The 13305-nt window shown below is 47.7% G+C and overlaps 1 protein-coding gene across 7 annotated transcripts in view; it reads right to left on the bottom strand.

Annotated features, from left to right (window-relative positions):
• Window positions 1-13305, bottom strand: part of arhgef28a (Rho guanine nucleotide exchange factor (GEF) 28a) — a 36232-nt gene that overhangs the window by 1590 nt on the left and 21337 nt on the right. For 4 of the 7 annotated variants that reach the window (XM_076163511.1, XM_076163513.1, XM_076163514.1 and 1 more), the window contains 19 exons: window positions 13182-13305; window positions 12164-12284; window positions 12024-12079; window positions 11854-11914; window positions 11581-11719; window positions 11366-11481; window positions 11011-11151; window positions 10633-10883; window positions 10409-10534; window positions 10194-10311; window positions 9823-10077; window positions 9624-9700; window positions 9348-9526; window positions 9058-9164; window positions 8770-8964; window positions 8090-8316; window positions 7385-7432; window positions 6250-6768; window positions 3669-3951 (listed from right to left, as the gene is read on the bottom strand). In XM_076163511.1, coding sequence (XP_076019626.1) covers window positions 3669-3951; window positions 6250-6768; window positions 7385-7432; window positions 8090-8316; window positions 8770-8964; window positions 9058-9164; window positions 9348-9526; window positions 9624-9700; window positions 9823-10077; window positions 10194-10311; window positions 10409-10534; window positions 10633-10883; window positions 11011-11151; window positions 11366-11481; window positions 11581-11719; window positions 11854-11914; window positions 12024-12079; window positions 12164-12284; window positions 13182-13305 — 3143 coding nt within the window. The remainder of the gene's footprint in view (window positions 1-3668; window positions 3952-6249; window positions 6769-7384; window positions 7433-8089; window positions 8317-8769; window positions 8965-9057; window positions 9165-9347; window positions 9527-9623; window positions 9701-9822; window positions 10078-10193; window positions 10312-10408; window positions 10535-10632; window positions 10884-11010; window positions 11152-11365; window positions 11482-11580; window positions 11720-11853; window positions 11915-12023; window positions 12080-12163; window positions 12285-13181) is intronic. The other 3 variants (XM_076163512.1, XM_076163517.1, XM_076163515.1) reach the window with 1 other exon arrangement.

The following is a 13305-nucleotide window of genomic DNA, read 5'->3' as shown; positions in this document are numbered from 1 at the left end:
TACAGCAGCTGCACGCACAGTCTGTTCTCCCCTCTGCGCTCCAGCGTCGAAGGAACTCATCCTCTACTTATCCATCACTTCCCTTCACTGACAAGAGTCCCTGTTGTCATTATCATTGTCAGTCGCATCAATTGTCATTCTCTGGCTTCGGTGGCGGCGGCAACCTGCTGCTGTACGCGTGACGCTCGGCAAGAGGAAGCGCCGAAACGAGGCGGCAGTGAGGGGGAACAGGAAATGACAGAGATGGTGATGTAGGAGAGTGATGCAGTTGGTTATGTAACCAGAAGGGGCCAACACAGGGCTGCAGCTCCAAACTATCTAATATCAGCATAAATAAATAAATGAATAATCAACTGTGTCGGACAAAAGAAATCTTTAAAGCTAAAAAAAGGCAGAATTTACATCAAATATCAATAAATGACATTTCACAAAAGAAGACTGACCTGAAGTTCTTTTGCCTACCTATGTTGAACGCACTTATTGGAAGTCGCTTTGGATAAAAGTGTCTGCTAAATGACTGTAATGTAATGTACTGTAAGACTAGAGTGACTGACACAATAATGTTCATTTGGTAGTGCAAATGAACTAAACCTGTTACTGTGAGTTACAAGTTATATTTAACAGGAGCGAGCACTTATTGTTATGACACTCAATGTGAACTTTCAGTAAATAATATGCACGTCTTTCTACCAAATCCTTCCTATCCTGATCTGCAAAAAAGGATTGGAGGTTCTGCCAGAGCTTTAATTAAGCTCCATCGACTTCCTTGTCCCTGATTGGACGTTGCTGCAGCTCCTGCCTAGCAACAGGTTTGACATATTACTGAGGGCTTTCCAGCTAAAGCCGCTGTTACGTTCAAGTAGCACAGCATGATTTGAAACCAACCGCCGATCACAAAAGACTTCATAAGGAGGTTTCCCATCCGATCCTGACCTGTGCCTCTGAGCAAGGCATCGCCTCTCCAACACAGCTTCGGCTTTTCCCTTCCCTGACTTCCCTTTGATGGATCGATAACTTGTTTGTTAAATGAGATCTGAAAAGGATATATTTGTGTGTGCTTGGTGGTTGCTGTCTAACATTAAGGCAGGTGATTGCTGTCATGGTAACAGATAGGGTGAACTATGCATTGCCTCATTGTGTCCCTGTAGGAGCGCGCGGCTTTTTTGATTAATTATATGAAGTGTTTATGAGAGTGGCTCTGTTGGCCGTGATGCCGGCCCGGCCTCTGATAGATGAGACATCAGCGTGCAGCCAGATGATAAAACACTCACTCAGTCCCTCACTTAGAGCTTCATCCATGAAGTAACAGATACGCTTTTGACAAGGGAGTTGAATTATGGGGTGCATAAACAGAAAACAGCACGGTGTTTAAAGAACACAAAAGCAATTACGGAAAAATGAAAGATTATTTTTTGAGACTTTGGTTGATGTATATATTACACGAGGTGCCTGTGGTTTGATCCCTCTTGTTCGCCCTCAGCCTCCCTCTCAACTATCTCGCCCCTTTTTATGGAGAGGCAAGTAAACCAAAACCAGATTCCATTCGTTAGTCATTTCAGAGAATTCCATCCAACTGATTTTCCAAGATTACATTGTGCAGGACGACCTTATGGAAATCCAGTCAATGGAAAAAGGGTGTGTGTGTGTGTGTGTGTGGGAAGGAATGTTCACATGCTCAGGTGAGGATGAGAACAAGATCTTATTGTGATCCATGTGACTGTCAGCACAATGGAGATTTGCATTTGAAAAAAATGCACAGTAATGGGATGCTGGATATCAGCCAAGGCCGTGCGTCCACACGTGCACACAAAATATTAAATGTGAGAAAAGGGAGAATCACAGCAGGAGCGTTTAACCCTTTAAAAGGCAGAAGGAGAGCGTATTCCAGAGTGCATGTCAGCCTGGATGAAAGGCGGTCAATGTAAGCTGCTGTGGGACTCAAGAGAAATGTATTGTGGGTAAATGTCAGCAGAAACTCACAGATCGCAGCCAATTGCTCAGGCCCCCGGCCTTGTTAACAAGTGGCTTGGGTTTCACTGGGGCCGGCGTGGTCAATAAACGAGGAAAAGGTTAATAAGCTGATCAATGAGGAAGAGATTGCTCTGCCTGCTTACACGGCCGGCGAACAATACAAGGAAGCTCACCCGCGGTTAACACTGACCCCTTTTCTTTTGGTGTTTTTTTTTTTTACACATGCTGGGTGATAAGTCACACGTAACCTGTAATTTTCTCTTTCTCCTGTGATTTCGGAGCACGAGCACAGCATTAAAGGATTAGGAAGGAGGCCTGGGAGAGAAATAAAACCCCTGGTCTTCCTGGAACGCGGCTGACACTTTGCAAGCGAAACGCAGATTAATACGTGTCTGCATCTATGACCGCGCACCCCCCCCCCCCTTTTTTCCCCCTGATGCGATGACAAGTCATGCTGTAATGAGTTTTGTAAAGATTTCTTTAGATCGATGTCCCAATCAGTCAGCCATCGCCTGTGAACTGTGATTCACACGCTGTTGTCTGCCCTGCCAGTCAGTAGATAGAGAGACCATTGATTTTCTTTTGCTTGGCAAGCAGGGTGGATGTGGACTGTGTGTGTGTGTGTGTGTGTGTGTGTGTGTGTGTGTGTGTGTGGAGGGGAGGGAGGGTTGATTCTTTGTCAGGAGACACTGATTAACTGAGTGGAAGGACAGACGAGGCCTCACTGGGGATACAGCCTTGAGAGCTGTGTGTGTGTGCGTGTGTGTTTGCACGGGCTCACACGTGACTAAATCCAGTGGGCAGAGAGTTTGTTTGCATTCTCACAGGCATCATTCATGTCGAGCGCCACCACACAGTCATAATTTATCAAACTATTGTTCTTCCTTCTGTTCACTCTGCAGCGGTGTAATGTTCCTCCATTATAACTGAGCTACTTAGTGCATTAAGCTCTTACAGAGTTTCAGGAAAATCAGTTTGTCCTCATTAAAATGTACATTAATGAAGTAAAAGCATCCTCTGATACCAATTATGGGACTTTGATACCTGCCTAGAAGCTCTTTCCGACACCATTCCTTATTTAAGTATTGGAAATCCCGTGTTTAAAGTGAAACGCGGCTTTAAAATATCCCCTTGGCTTAAAAATAACTTCTTCATTTGCTGATGACAACACCTTAGATGTAAACCCAGACTCTGTAATCAGCAGCTTGTTTGCATCTCTTCATTTTGCTATCCTCACCACTAGATGACCTGACTGTAAACGCTGATGAACAGTCGGTATGTTTAACAGGACATTAAAATTTAGATTTACTCAAGCATGTAAACATTACATGGATTTACGATCACCCTGAGCTTTCCGCACACACACGTTTAGTCCCCAGCCTGCCTAAATTTGCAGTACAGACACGAACTGGAATGTAGCCTGCAAGTACTGCAAGTCATAAAATCCTCGTATATCTTTCACATACAGCGGAATCCTGGGAATGCTGTCCCGTGTTTACGTTTTACTTGAGATGTAGCTTTAATCTCAGTGCAGATAAATGTGAACGTGGTGTGAATGCGTGTGTTTGTGTGCGCAAGGGTGTGAAAATTGTTCAAACTGAACTTTTGCTGTTAAGAAATCTGTTTTGTTGGGTGAAAATCACTAAAGAGAGAAGATCTAGAGGATGTTTAAGAATTCACAGTGTGGTTCTTCTTACCTCTGGGTGTGTGATCCAGCCCCAGCCCTCCTGCGGGGTTGTAAAGGTATCCGCTCTCCATCACCCATCCCTGGGAGTCCGAGTGTGAATGGGGAGTCTTAGCCACGGGCGAGCGTCTGCTGTTGGATCTGGCCAGCAGGGTGTTGAGGCAATTGTGAGCGCTGGGGTCGTTCCCTCTGTGGTGGACGTGGCGGTTGTTGATGCCGGAGCCGGAGAGCGCCGCCTCGTTCACGAACACGAACCCGTTGCCGGCGTGGTCTCCGGACTGACACGGTGCCGAGTCCTGAGGGGAGAGAACGTTCAGCGATAAAGGTGAAGATCAAGAACACGTGAACATAAAAGTAGCAGATCGCTCATTTTCTTCCCACAACCTGACCTTCTACAGAGGAAAATGGATTTAATAGAGGATTTCTACATCAGCGAACTCCTTTGAAATGCACCGATGCGTCTAATTTAATAATTTAAATGCATTGTTAATGGATCAATTATGTGAAATCTATGGTACAGAGAGTTTAATGTGATAACCTGGCAGAGCTGTGGTTGATGTTAAGGACTGATGAGCAGTAGTTTGACTTTCACTTGAAGATTTAGTGACCTACATTAGTACATTCAAATGTGCCGTTCAATTAAGAAATTTGAGAATGTAGACACCTAGATTTAAGTTGATATAAACATACTGTATATTTTTGATTTGTTTGATTAGTTATTGGGCTGAGAGATGAACTTTTGCAATCTGATTGGCAACAAGACATTACAAAATAAAAGGCCATCAGTAATTCCTGACAGTTTTGAAAATTTGCACCAATTTAAAATGACATTATTCATCTTCATCATCATCATCATCATCATGTTTTGTTGAGTATCTACAGACTCTTTCAAGCTGAATTCTTATCGGAGCTTTATGTGGAGCAGACACTGTCACCATCCAGCTGCACTTTGCTCAAATTCCAGCAGAGGGCAGTCACGCTACCAACATCACATCCTGGATATTCGGACTTCTTTATCACTTTTCTGGTGATGTAATGTTACTATACGGTTTGTTGCCATTTTTATGAAGTGAGTGGATATTTTGTGTGAGCACTTTCAGAAGTTTTAAATATCAAAATATAATGACCAAATTAATTTTGTACCCTAAATGAACTTGAACAGTATCGCTGCTGGCACCGGCTCCGTCCTCCACCCCTCCTCCTTCCTCTCCTCTGTCGCTATCCCCTCTCTCCTTATCTTAACTCCTGTCCCGTCCTCACATCGCCGCGTTCTTTCCTCCTACCGGAGCCGAGGAGGCAGCGCTGCTAATTAGAATCCACGTCATCCCTCCTCGTCTCCGACCCTCTGACCCCCCGCTGCCTCCTGGCTAAAACATTAGCGAGGAACATTAGGACCCTGGCTGCTTAACACAACGCTTTTGTCAGCCTCAACCTCAAGTCGGGGCCTCAGCTGCGACTAAAATAGACAAATGGAAATAAATAAGGCAGGAAGGCGTCCATCATGTCCCGTTAAAAGCCCGGGGACGTATGGAAATTAATGAGCGGTGAGAGATATTGTAACATGAGTCGTCTCGCTTGTCCGTTCATTCCCTCTGTGTCTTTTCAGCGGTCACACCTGCTGAACGGAGGCTCACACGGATACACTGTATGCACTATATGGCTCCTCCTCACCCCACCCACCCACCCACCCTCCCCCGCCAGCCCGCCCTCCCTCCTTCCTTCACATGTAAGGTCTGCAGAGATTTAAAGGGCAAGGAAACAGTCCTCTCCTCCTCCCTCTCCATGCCTTCCAGCTGTAGGGGACATTTCACTCCAGTGCTTTTCAAACAAAGTGTCGATATGAATAATTTAAGTCCCTTTGGATACGATTGATTGGTTTCTGAGCCGGCGTGCCTCTGGTTTTAATTATTTTCACAGAGCTTTTATTTGCAACGGTTTAATTATCATCAATCATTAAGATGTTTATTGGTGAGTGGAGCTACTGGAGCACTAAGACAAATGATGGTGAAATTGCTCTCATTATCGCAGGTCGTACATCAAGGGGGGGGATTGAGTAAATGAGTGAACCGGCGTAATTCAGGCCGATAGCTGTCCGAGAAATGCGTCTGGTTAACGACTTCAGCTAAGGTTTTTGTCCGCAGACGTTGTATATCACACTCCTGTAAGGGTCGCCGGCTTCATTAGCCTACGATCAAAACCTTCAAGACTTCTTCAAAGATCGGCTGAAGGAGGAAACGCAACGACACAAACAAGCAGCAGTGGAACCGGGAGACAAATCCTTCATCTGATCATTATTAATGTAAAGGATGTGCCTTAAAAAGTTTGATCTAAATAGAAAGTATATATGTTTTGATGGAAAATAAAAGGATGGAAGGGAGAAGGGTTGGAGGGAAGGAGTGAGCAAAGGAAGGAGGAAAAGAAAAAGGACAGAGAAGGAGGAAAAGACTCATGGAAAGAGAGAAAGGAAGGAAAGGAATGACAAAGTTGAAGATGGACATACAAAAGTAAAGTACAAGAACTTCTAATTTGTCCTTCAGCTCTGTGCTTGAGTACATTTCAGGCTCTGTTACACCATCAGGTTTACAGCTCCCTACCTGTTGTCCATCCAGTGGGATCAGCATGTGAGGGATGACAGTGGACAGGCTCCTCTTCGCGCCGTGATTCCAGCCCTGCAGCGCCCTCTGCTGGCTCTCCACCTTCTCCCGCTCCTTCTCCACGTTCCGCCGGCCTTCCCTGAGCCGCTCCAGGCTTTGCTGGTACTCCTCCAGCTGCTCCTCCAGCTCGTCCCTCTCTCGCTTCAGCTTGTCGGCCTCCAGGCGGCACTGCCTCTCCCGCTCCTCCAGCCTGCTCTCCCGCTCCCCCTGTTGGCTCTCCCGGGCGTGGCACTCCCTCTCCCAGCGCTCCTTCTCCTGGCGTAGCCGATCCTGGAGCCGCTGGGCCGCCGCCACCTCCTCTTTTTGCTTCTCCAGGTTGCGCTGCTTCTCTTGCTCTTGCAGGGTGTTCCCTCGGAAACTGGGCGGGTGCTGTCGCTGGGCGCGGGGGGACGGGCGCTCTGTCTCCTGGAGGAAGAGTCTGTGGATCTCGTAGCAGCTGTCCTGCATGGTCACTGCGGCCTGCGACCAACACAGAAGGTCAGAGAGAGGCTTGGTTCATGCAAAACCATCACATTGACCACACGTGTGTCATCTCAATAGGCAGGAGAAGGTGATTTGAATGGCAAAATGTGATGGAAATTCTAATCAGTATTTTCATGCATAAAGACCTTCAGTGCTACGGAACAGATTTTAGGCTTCAGAGAGAGAGAGACTTTCATTCTTTGAATATGAAAATGCCATCGTGATTAAAACCTCAAATCCATACACACACACACACACACACACGTGTGTTCTGTGCACACACACATTTCCATTTTACACCAAACAGAATGTATGCATTGCAAAATCAAAGCCCCTCCTGAGTGTTGGAGCAGAAAAGAGATCAGTGAGATTCTTTGTCTCGTGCTGCACTGTGTTTGGCTGAGCAACAACTAAGCTGATTGTTGTTCATTGTTATTTCCTTTGTTATGTGCAGCTCTTGTGTGCAGGCACCATAATGAGCCTTCATCTTGAGTGAGTGTGACACGAACATAAGGGTTGATTTGTTCTTAACGGCGGTAGGAAAGCTTTGTTTGCTGGTTTCAGCTGCTGCCTGGGTGAGGATGGAGAATGTGGCTGATTATAAAGTGCTCACCTGCAGACTGTACAGCAGCTGAGTGAGGCTTTGGACACTTTGAGACACCTGTGGAGGACAAACACCACATGCAGATTAACACACTTTCACAAATACAGATTTCACCTTCATGCCACATTCCCTCACAGCCCGACTTGCATCTTCTTCCTGTCTCTCCTACCAGGATAAAACAAAAGTCCAAACTGTGGCGTACGCACTCATGCAGCATGTGCGCCCCCTTGAGGCTTTATGGCGTCCTGCAAAAAAAACATTCAGGCCTTATTTATCACTTTGTCGCCTTGAGAGAATAATTCCTCCTCTTCCCTTTTCGGAGTCATTTACCTCACAGGTCGCAGAAAGCTGCAGACGGCAGCGCAAATGAGGCGGGGAAACTGGAAATAAGTCTCCCGTATCTATTTTTAATGGCAATATCTTAGAGAACTAAATGGACTCCTTCCTTTATTATGAGCTGATTAATAATTTACCATATTAAGACTGCAATGTGATTCTAATAGACTGCACTGAATTATTAAAACAACTCTTGGCAGTATTGAGCCCTACATCAGGGAAGAAATGGAAAGAGGTGAAATTCAGATGCTGCCAATTACAACACAAAACACAACATACAATTAACATATTCATATTTACCCCAATCGCCAACTTTGCGCCCAATTTCAATTTATGTAAAAAGGTCAAACACAACCGAATTTGTGAAATGGGATTTACTTTGAGTTTGATGTCGGTCGTGTTTGATCTTTCCAGGTCTGGGAGGGACTGAAGGTCGGTCCAGCTCCCCTCGGTGGCGTCGGAGGCGGCGGGAGAAGCCTCGGGGTCTGAGGCGGTCTCTGAAAGTGCAACTGGGGTGGCGGGGAAGACGGCTTCCATGTCGGAATCCGGAGTGTGGACGGAGGAGGAGCAGGACCTGGACGACAGCTTGGCTTTCAGGTTCTCAGCTGGGCAAAGACAAAGCAAACGAGTCAGATTCGTAATCTGATGTCTTCATTTAGAGGGACGGGAGACGGGAGACGAGGCATGCAAAGGTCCCCGTCTCCATTCAAATCAGCAAACATGGTGCGACTTTACTACGAAATGTTCCTCTCGTGCTTTTTTCCGTACACACGTGTGAATTAAACTCATGTATGTGAACCATCAGTCCTGATATCGATGGTTCCAATGTGACATCACGATCACTTTAAGCCATAGTTTGGTACATTTCACTGTGGTTGCTATGGTTACCTGCAATGTAATCTACTCTTGTGCACTGTGGTTAAGCTGTTCAACTATTTTTCTGTGTTCTAAAGAACAAAAACAAAGACTGATGAGACGTGAAGCATCGTAGCAAATCTCCGTGCAGTGAACCTTCCCTGTGTGTGTGTGTGTGTCCTTGTGTATGTAAATTGCCTCACCCTCTAGCAGTGCCGCAGCCAGCAGCGCGGCGGCCTGGGGTGGCTCCTCCGACAGCGGCTGGACGAGCAGTCGCGGCTCGAGGGCAGGAGACGCCTCGGTGGTCCTCCCGCCGGTGGAGGAGGACATCTGAGCGTAGAGCTGCAGCTTCTCCTCCAGGTTCAGGCAGATCTGCTGGTCGTGGCTCACCAGGCTCTCTGAGGAGACATTATCACCACGACAACTGTGATCGCTGCTACCTACCGCTGCGAAAAGGGAAAACTCTTTGGATTCAGCCAATTTCCTGTTACCTTGGATTTTTTGGATCTTCTGCACTCGAGCTTCGGCCGCCCGCTTCTCCTCCTCCGATTCACTTGTGGACTCCTCTTCTTCCTCCGGACAGCTGAGCAGAGAAAAACTAGTAAACAAATGCTAGACAAATTATTCACAAATGGGAAGTCTCAGCCTCCTCCCTCCCAGCCTCCACACACACACACACACACACACACACACACACACACACACACACACACACACACACACACACACACACACACACACACACACACACACACACACACACACACACACACACACAAACCTCTCGACAGCCTCTCTAATGAGCCTCATCCATGTGTTCCTCTCGTCTTTGGAGGAGGAGTGAACCTCGTACATCTCCGGCCCGGCGGCCGAGGCGCTGATCAGGAACATCCCTCTCTCTTCGTTGGCGACTTCACGCACGATTAACTTTTGGAGTGCGATGACCGGAGGCTTCTGATCCTGAGAAGTGAGGGGGGGGAAAGGAAATAACTTTTAAACCTGCTTGTATTTGTTTTGTCTTTGCGACCCAGCTGACATGATTGATGCTCGTACGCACCACGCCAGCAAACGTGAACTTCTGGTCTTTCTCCTGCAGGAAGATGAGACTGTCTGTGAGAAGCAACGCCAGGACATCTGTGGAAGACGAGAGAGAGGACAGCAGCAAGTTACAAGTCTGGTAATTCATGTAAAGCAAATGAATGACGGCCTTGATCCAAAACCCAAATCAATAGAGTGTGTAAGTGTGTGTGTGTGACCTTTTAGTCGTCCGGTGGCAGTTTTCCACAGAAGCAGTCCCTCGTGTTTGAGCGTCTGTCCAGGTCCCATCATGTCCTGCTTGCGGAAGGTGTGTCCGTTCTTCAGCTTGGCCGCGCTTCGATTCTCCATCCGGTTGCAGACCTCCTGCAGCCTCTGGTGCCGCTCGTACTCGCTGACCTTCACGTCCACCGCCGTTATGATCTCCCGAACCTGAGCCAGCGCTCTGGACAGGTCCACATGCTCCTCTGTGTCCTCTGGGGGACACATGAGACGTATGAGATCCTCAAAATTGACTGCGTCTCATTTAGTTTAGCTTTCAGTAACCATCTAATGTGAGCGTCTGGCCACCAGAGGGCAGCAGACCACTGACCTTGTGTATAGCGGAGGATCCTCTCCAGCAGAACGGGATACTTTGTAATCCTTTGTGTCACCAGCAAGATGCATTCTGGGATCTCTTTCCGTCGCACCAAAGAGTTGTTGCTTTGTTGCTTGAAAGAGTTAAACATCAAGAGTCAGGTTACAGCTTCCCAGCATGCTTGATTACTTTAGTTTCTCTCATATTACGAGTTCATGCTCCGTTTCTACCTTGACGAAATTCTGAAATCTCTTGTTGTGCTGCTGAAGCTCTTTGAAGAAGCCGACTGCTTCGTTGTGACGGCTGCAGAATTCTCCGTACACCTGCTTCATCTTCTCTCCATTCTCGTCTAAGAACTAACAACACACACACGTACACACACATCCTTTGAATCACACCGGTGCCCGTCTCTAGCAGACGAGACGTCGGGTGTCGAGGGAAAACCAAAGCGCACCTGTTGGAGCAGGACGTCTCCTATTTGGCGGATGAGGTAGTTTTTGTGTCCCTGAGGCTCGGCCGAGCTGTGCTGCCGCTCCCTCATGGCGGAGAAGAAGGCGTGGTGGAAGAGGAGCAGCTGGTCCAGGCAGGGGAAGACCCGCTCCGCCGCCTCAGCATCCAGCTGCACCTCCTCCCTCATACCTCGGCGGAAAACCTCCGCCATGATGTGCAGAGTGTGAAGGTGGTGAACCTCCGTCTGCATCAGCTCTGAGGTTCAGCGGGAAACGAGCGCAATACACAAAGATGAGGAAAATTAGAACTTTCATATAGAAAATGGCAGAGAAATGAACTCGTGAACTAGTTTTAACTATTCAAAGCTCTTCTGTGGTCTCACCATAGATGACATCCTGCCTTTTGACCGCTCGCTTGTCCTGCTTCTTGCAGAACTTGTGCTCCACCGTCAGACTCCACGACTCGGCCTCGTAATCCAGAGCGTCAGCCGAGAGACCGTGAAGGGCGAACGAATCCACACAGTCTGTAGAGAGAAAGAGGAGGGAGAAAAGGAGTTTCACCTATGTCGTCATTCAATATTATACATTATATTCTCGATGTATGACTGAGTGTAAGCAGAGATGGATGGATGGAGGGATAAATAAACACAGAACGAGCCTGAATGAAAGCTGAATACATTCAATCAGATATACAATTAGGAGAGAAGTCAAATCACACAAAGACACACGGTCACACACCTTCTCCAAACGATGAGTCGGTGGAGGTGGACGACGCCGGAGTCGGCAGCAGCTCCTCTGATTGGCCGGTAACCTTCCAGCTGTCTGACTCCGTCTCTGAGCTCTCACTGAGACGACTGGAACACAAAAGGGATTGTTAATATCAGATAAATGAGTATTAGATCATAATATTATCCCTTTATAGAGCCTGTGAGGTGTGAGAGTTTGTCTCCGACCTGTCGCTGAGACTGGGGAGACTCCCTGGGAGGGGGCAGGACATGGGCGCCGCGTCCTTCTTCTCCTTCAGGGTCATGACCGGGAGAGACGCGGAGACGGGGACGGAACACTGAGGAGGACTGTCTCTCACTGTGAAATCTGGGACGAGCGGTTTGTCGGTAAACAAGAAGAAGAATTCACCTTGGGTGAGAATTGCATTCGCGGCGAGCGGTTAACGGAGCTTGACGGGGGGAAATTGCCGGTGACCTTTGACCCCTGTGTTGTAAACTCACTCTGTGGGAGGGATGCTGTCCTGTTCTTCACCATGGAGACAGCATACTTATCCTGAAGTTTCTAAGTAATACAAATGAGAGAGGCTGGTTAGAGCGGGTAAACATCTCCAGAGGACGGACGGAGACACAAGAGGGTTGAATTCAAACACTTGTACTCCAGTGGGACTCACCTTTAGACACGGGGGGACGGATTCCTTGCAGCCTTTATGGACGTACAGAGTGCAACCTAGGAAAATGTGGACAAACCGTTTTAACATCCGCTTCCCCTAACAGGTTAACATAGAGAGACGCCTCTGTGGATGAGACTTACTGGAGCAGTGCAGGAGATCTTTCCCAGACGCCGGCTTGTCGCACACCACACACACGGTGGCGCCCAAACAGGAGCCCGAGGAGAAGCGGTGTCCATTCAGCTGCCTGTCTTTGCCTTTCCCCTTGGAGAACCAGGACGGAGACATAAGAGTCAGCACAGAGGTCGGGCAAGACAGATAAAAACAAAAAAACGGGGACAACAAACTTCACTATGGCAACAGTGAAGAACTCCCCGCTACAAAAGCAGAAGCCTTAATTGTTATTTTTGACCGCGGGGGCAAAGATCTCCGTCTAATTTGTATTTACAGAGTAAACGCTCCACTCTGGAGTGCGGCGACGTGGAAGTGGAGCAAAAGCGTAAACACCAGATTGCAGGGTGGTGGGGTGAGGGTGGGGTGAGGTGGGGGAGGGAGGGAGGAAGGGGTCAGTGGGGGGGTTTCCACTCTGCGTGCTGACTCACCAGCATGGGATTAATCATTAAAAGGAAAGAGGCAGGACAGCGTGTTTGGTCTGTCACTCTGACCTTGGGCTTATTTCCAGAGAGACATTTCCTGCTTGTGTGTGTGTGTGTGTGTGTGCGTGTGTGTGTGTGTGCGTGTGTGTGTGTGTGTGTGTGTGTGTGCGTGTGCCCCCCCCCCCGGAGAGAGAGACAGAAGAGTCGCACATTCCAAACCTGAGAGTCCTCCTGTGGAAAACTTTACTCTGGCTTTCAAAATCCAGCTCCCGAAAAATGTAACGTGTCATATTCGAGTTTGTACGCAGACGAGACACCAAGTCCACTATTTCGCAAGTCACAAGTAAGGTTCAAGTCATAAACAAGTCATTCTTTTGCAAATCTAATGCCTTGAACGTTTGATAACCCTACATACAACTGTGAATAAGTAATATTTGCACTGGGGAAAGTATCAAGTCTTTCCAAAGTCCAAGTGAAGTCACAGGACAAAGTCGAGTTTCAAGCCAAGTTTCTGTTGTGTCACGTTCCGTCTTAAATCGAGCATACGTGCGAGTGTGCAGGTTACCTTGCTCTTGTTTCGCGTGCTGGCCATCCTGCTCTTCAGAAAGCTGAAGGTTCGAATGACTTTGTACTTCTCCGACTCCACCTTGGACGGGATGCTGTACTTATCCGACTCCTCCTCTTCAATT

Source organism: Genypterus blacodes, unplaced genomic scaffold, assembly GCF_046128005.1.
Source record: "Genypterus blacodes isolate CSIRO-AG114 ecotype Tasmania unplaced genomic scaffold, CSIRO-AGI_Gbla_v1 ptg000133l_1, whole genome shotgun sequence".
Taxonomy (NCBI): Eukaryota; Metazoa; Chordata; class Actinopteri; order Ophidiiformes; family Ophidiidae; genus Genypterus; species Genypterus blacodes.
This window is presented reverse-complemented; position numbering and strand designations above follow the sequence as displayed.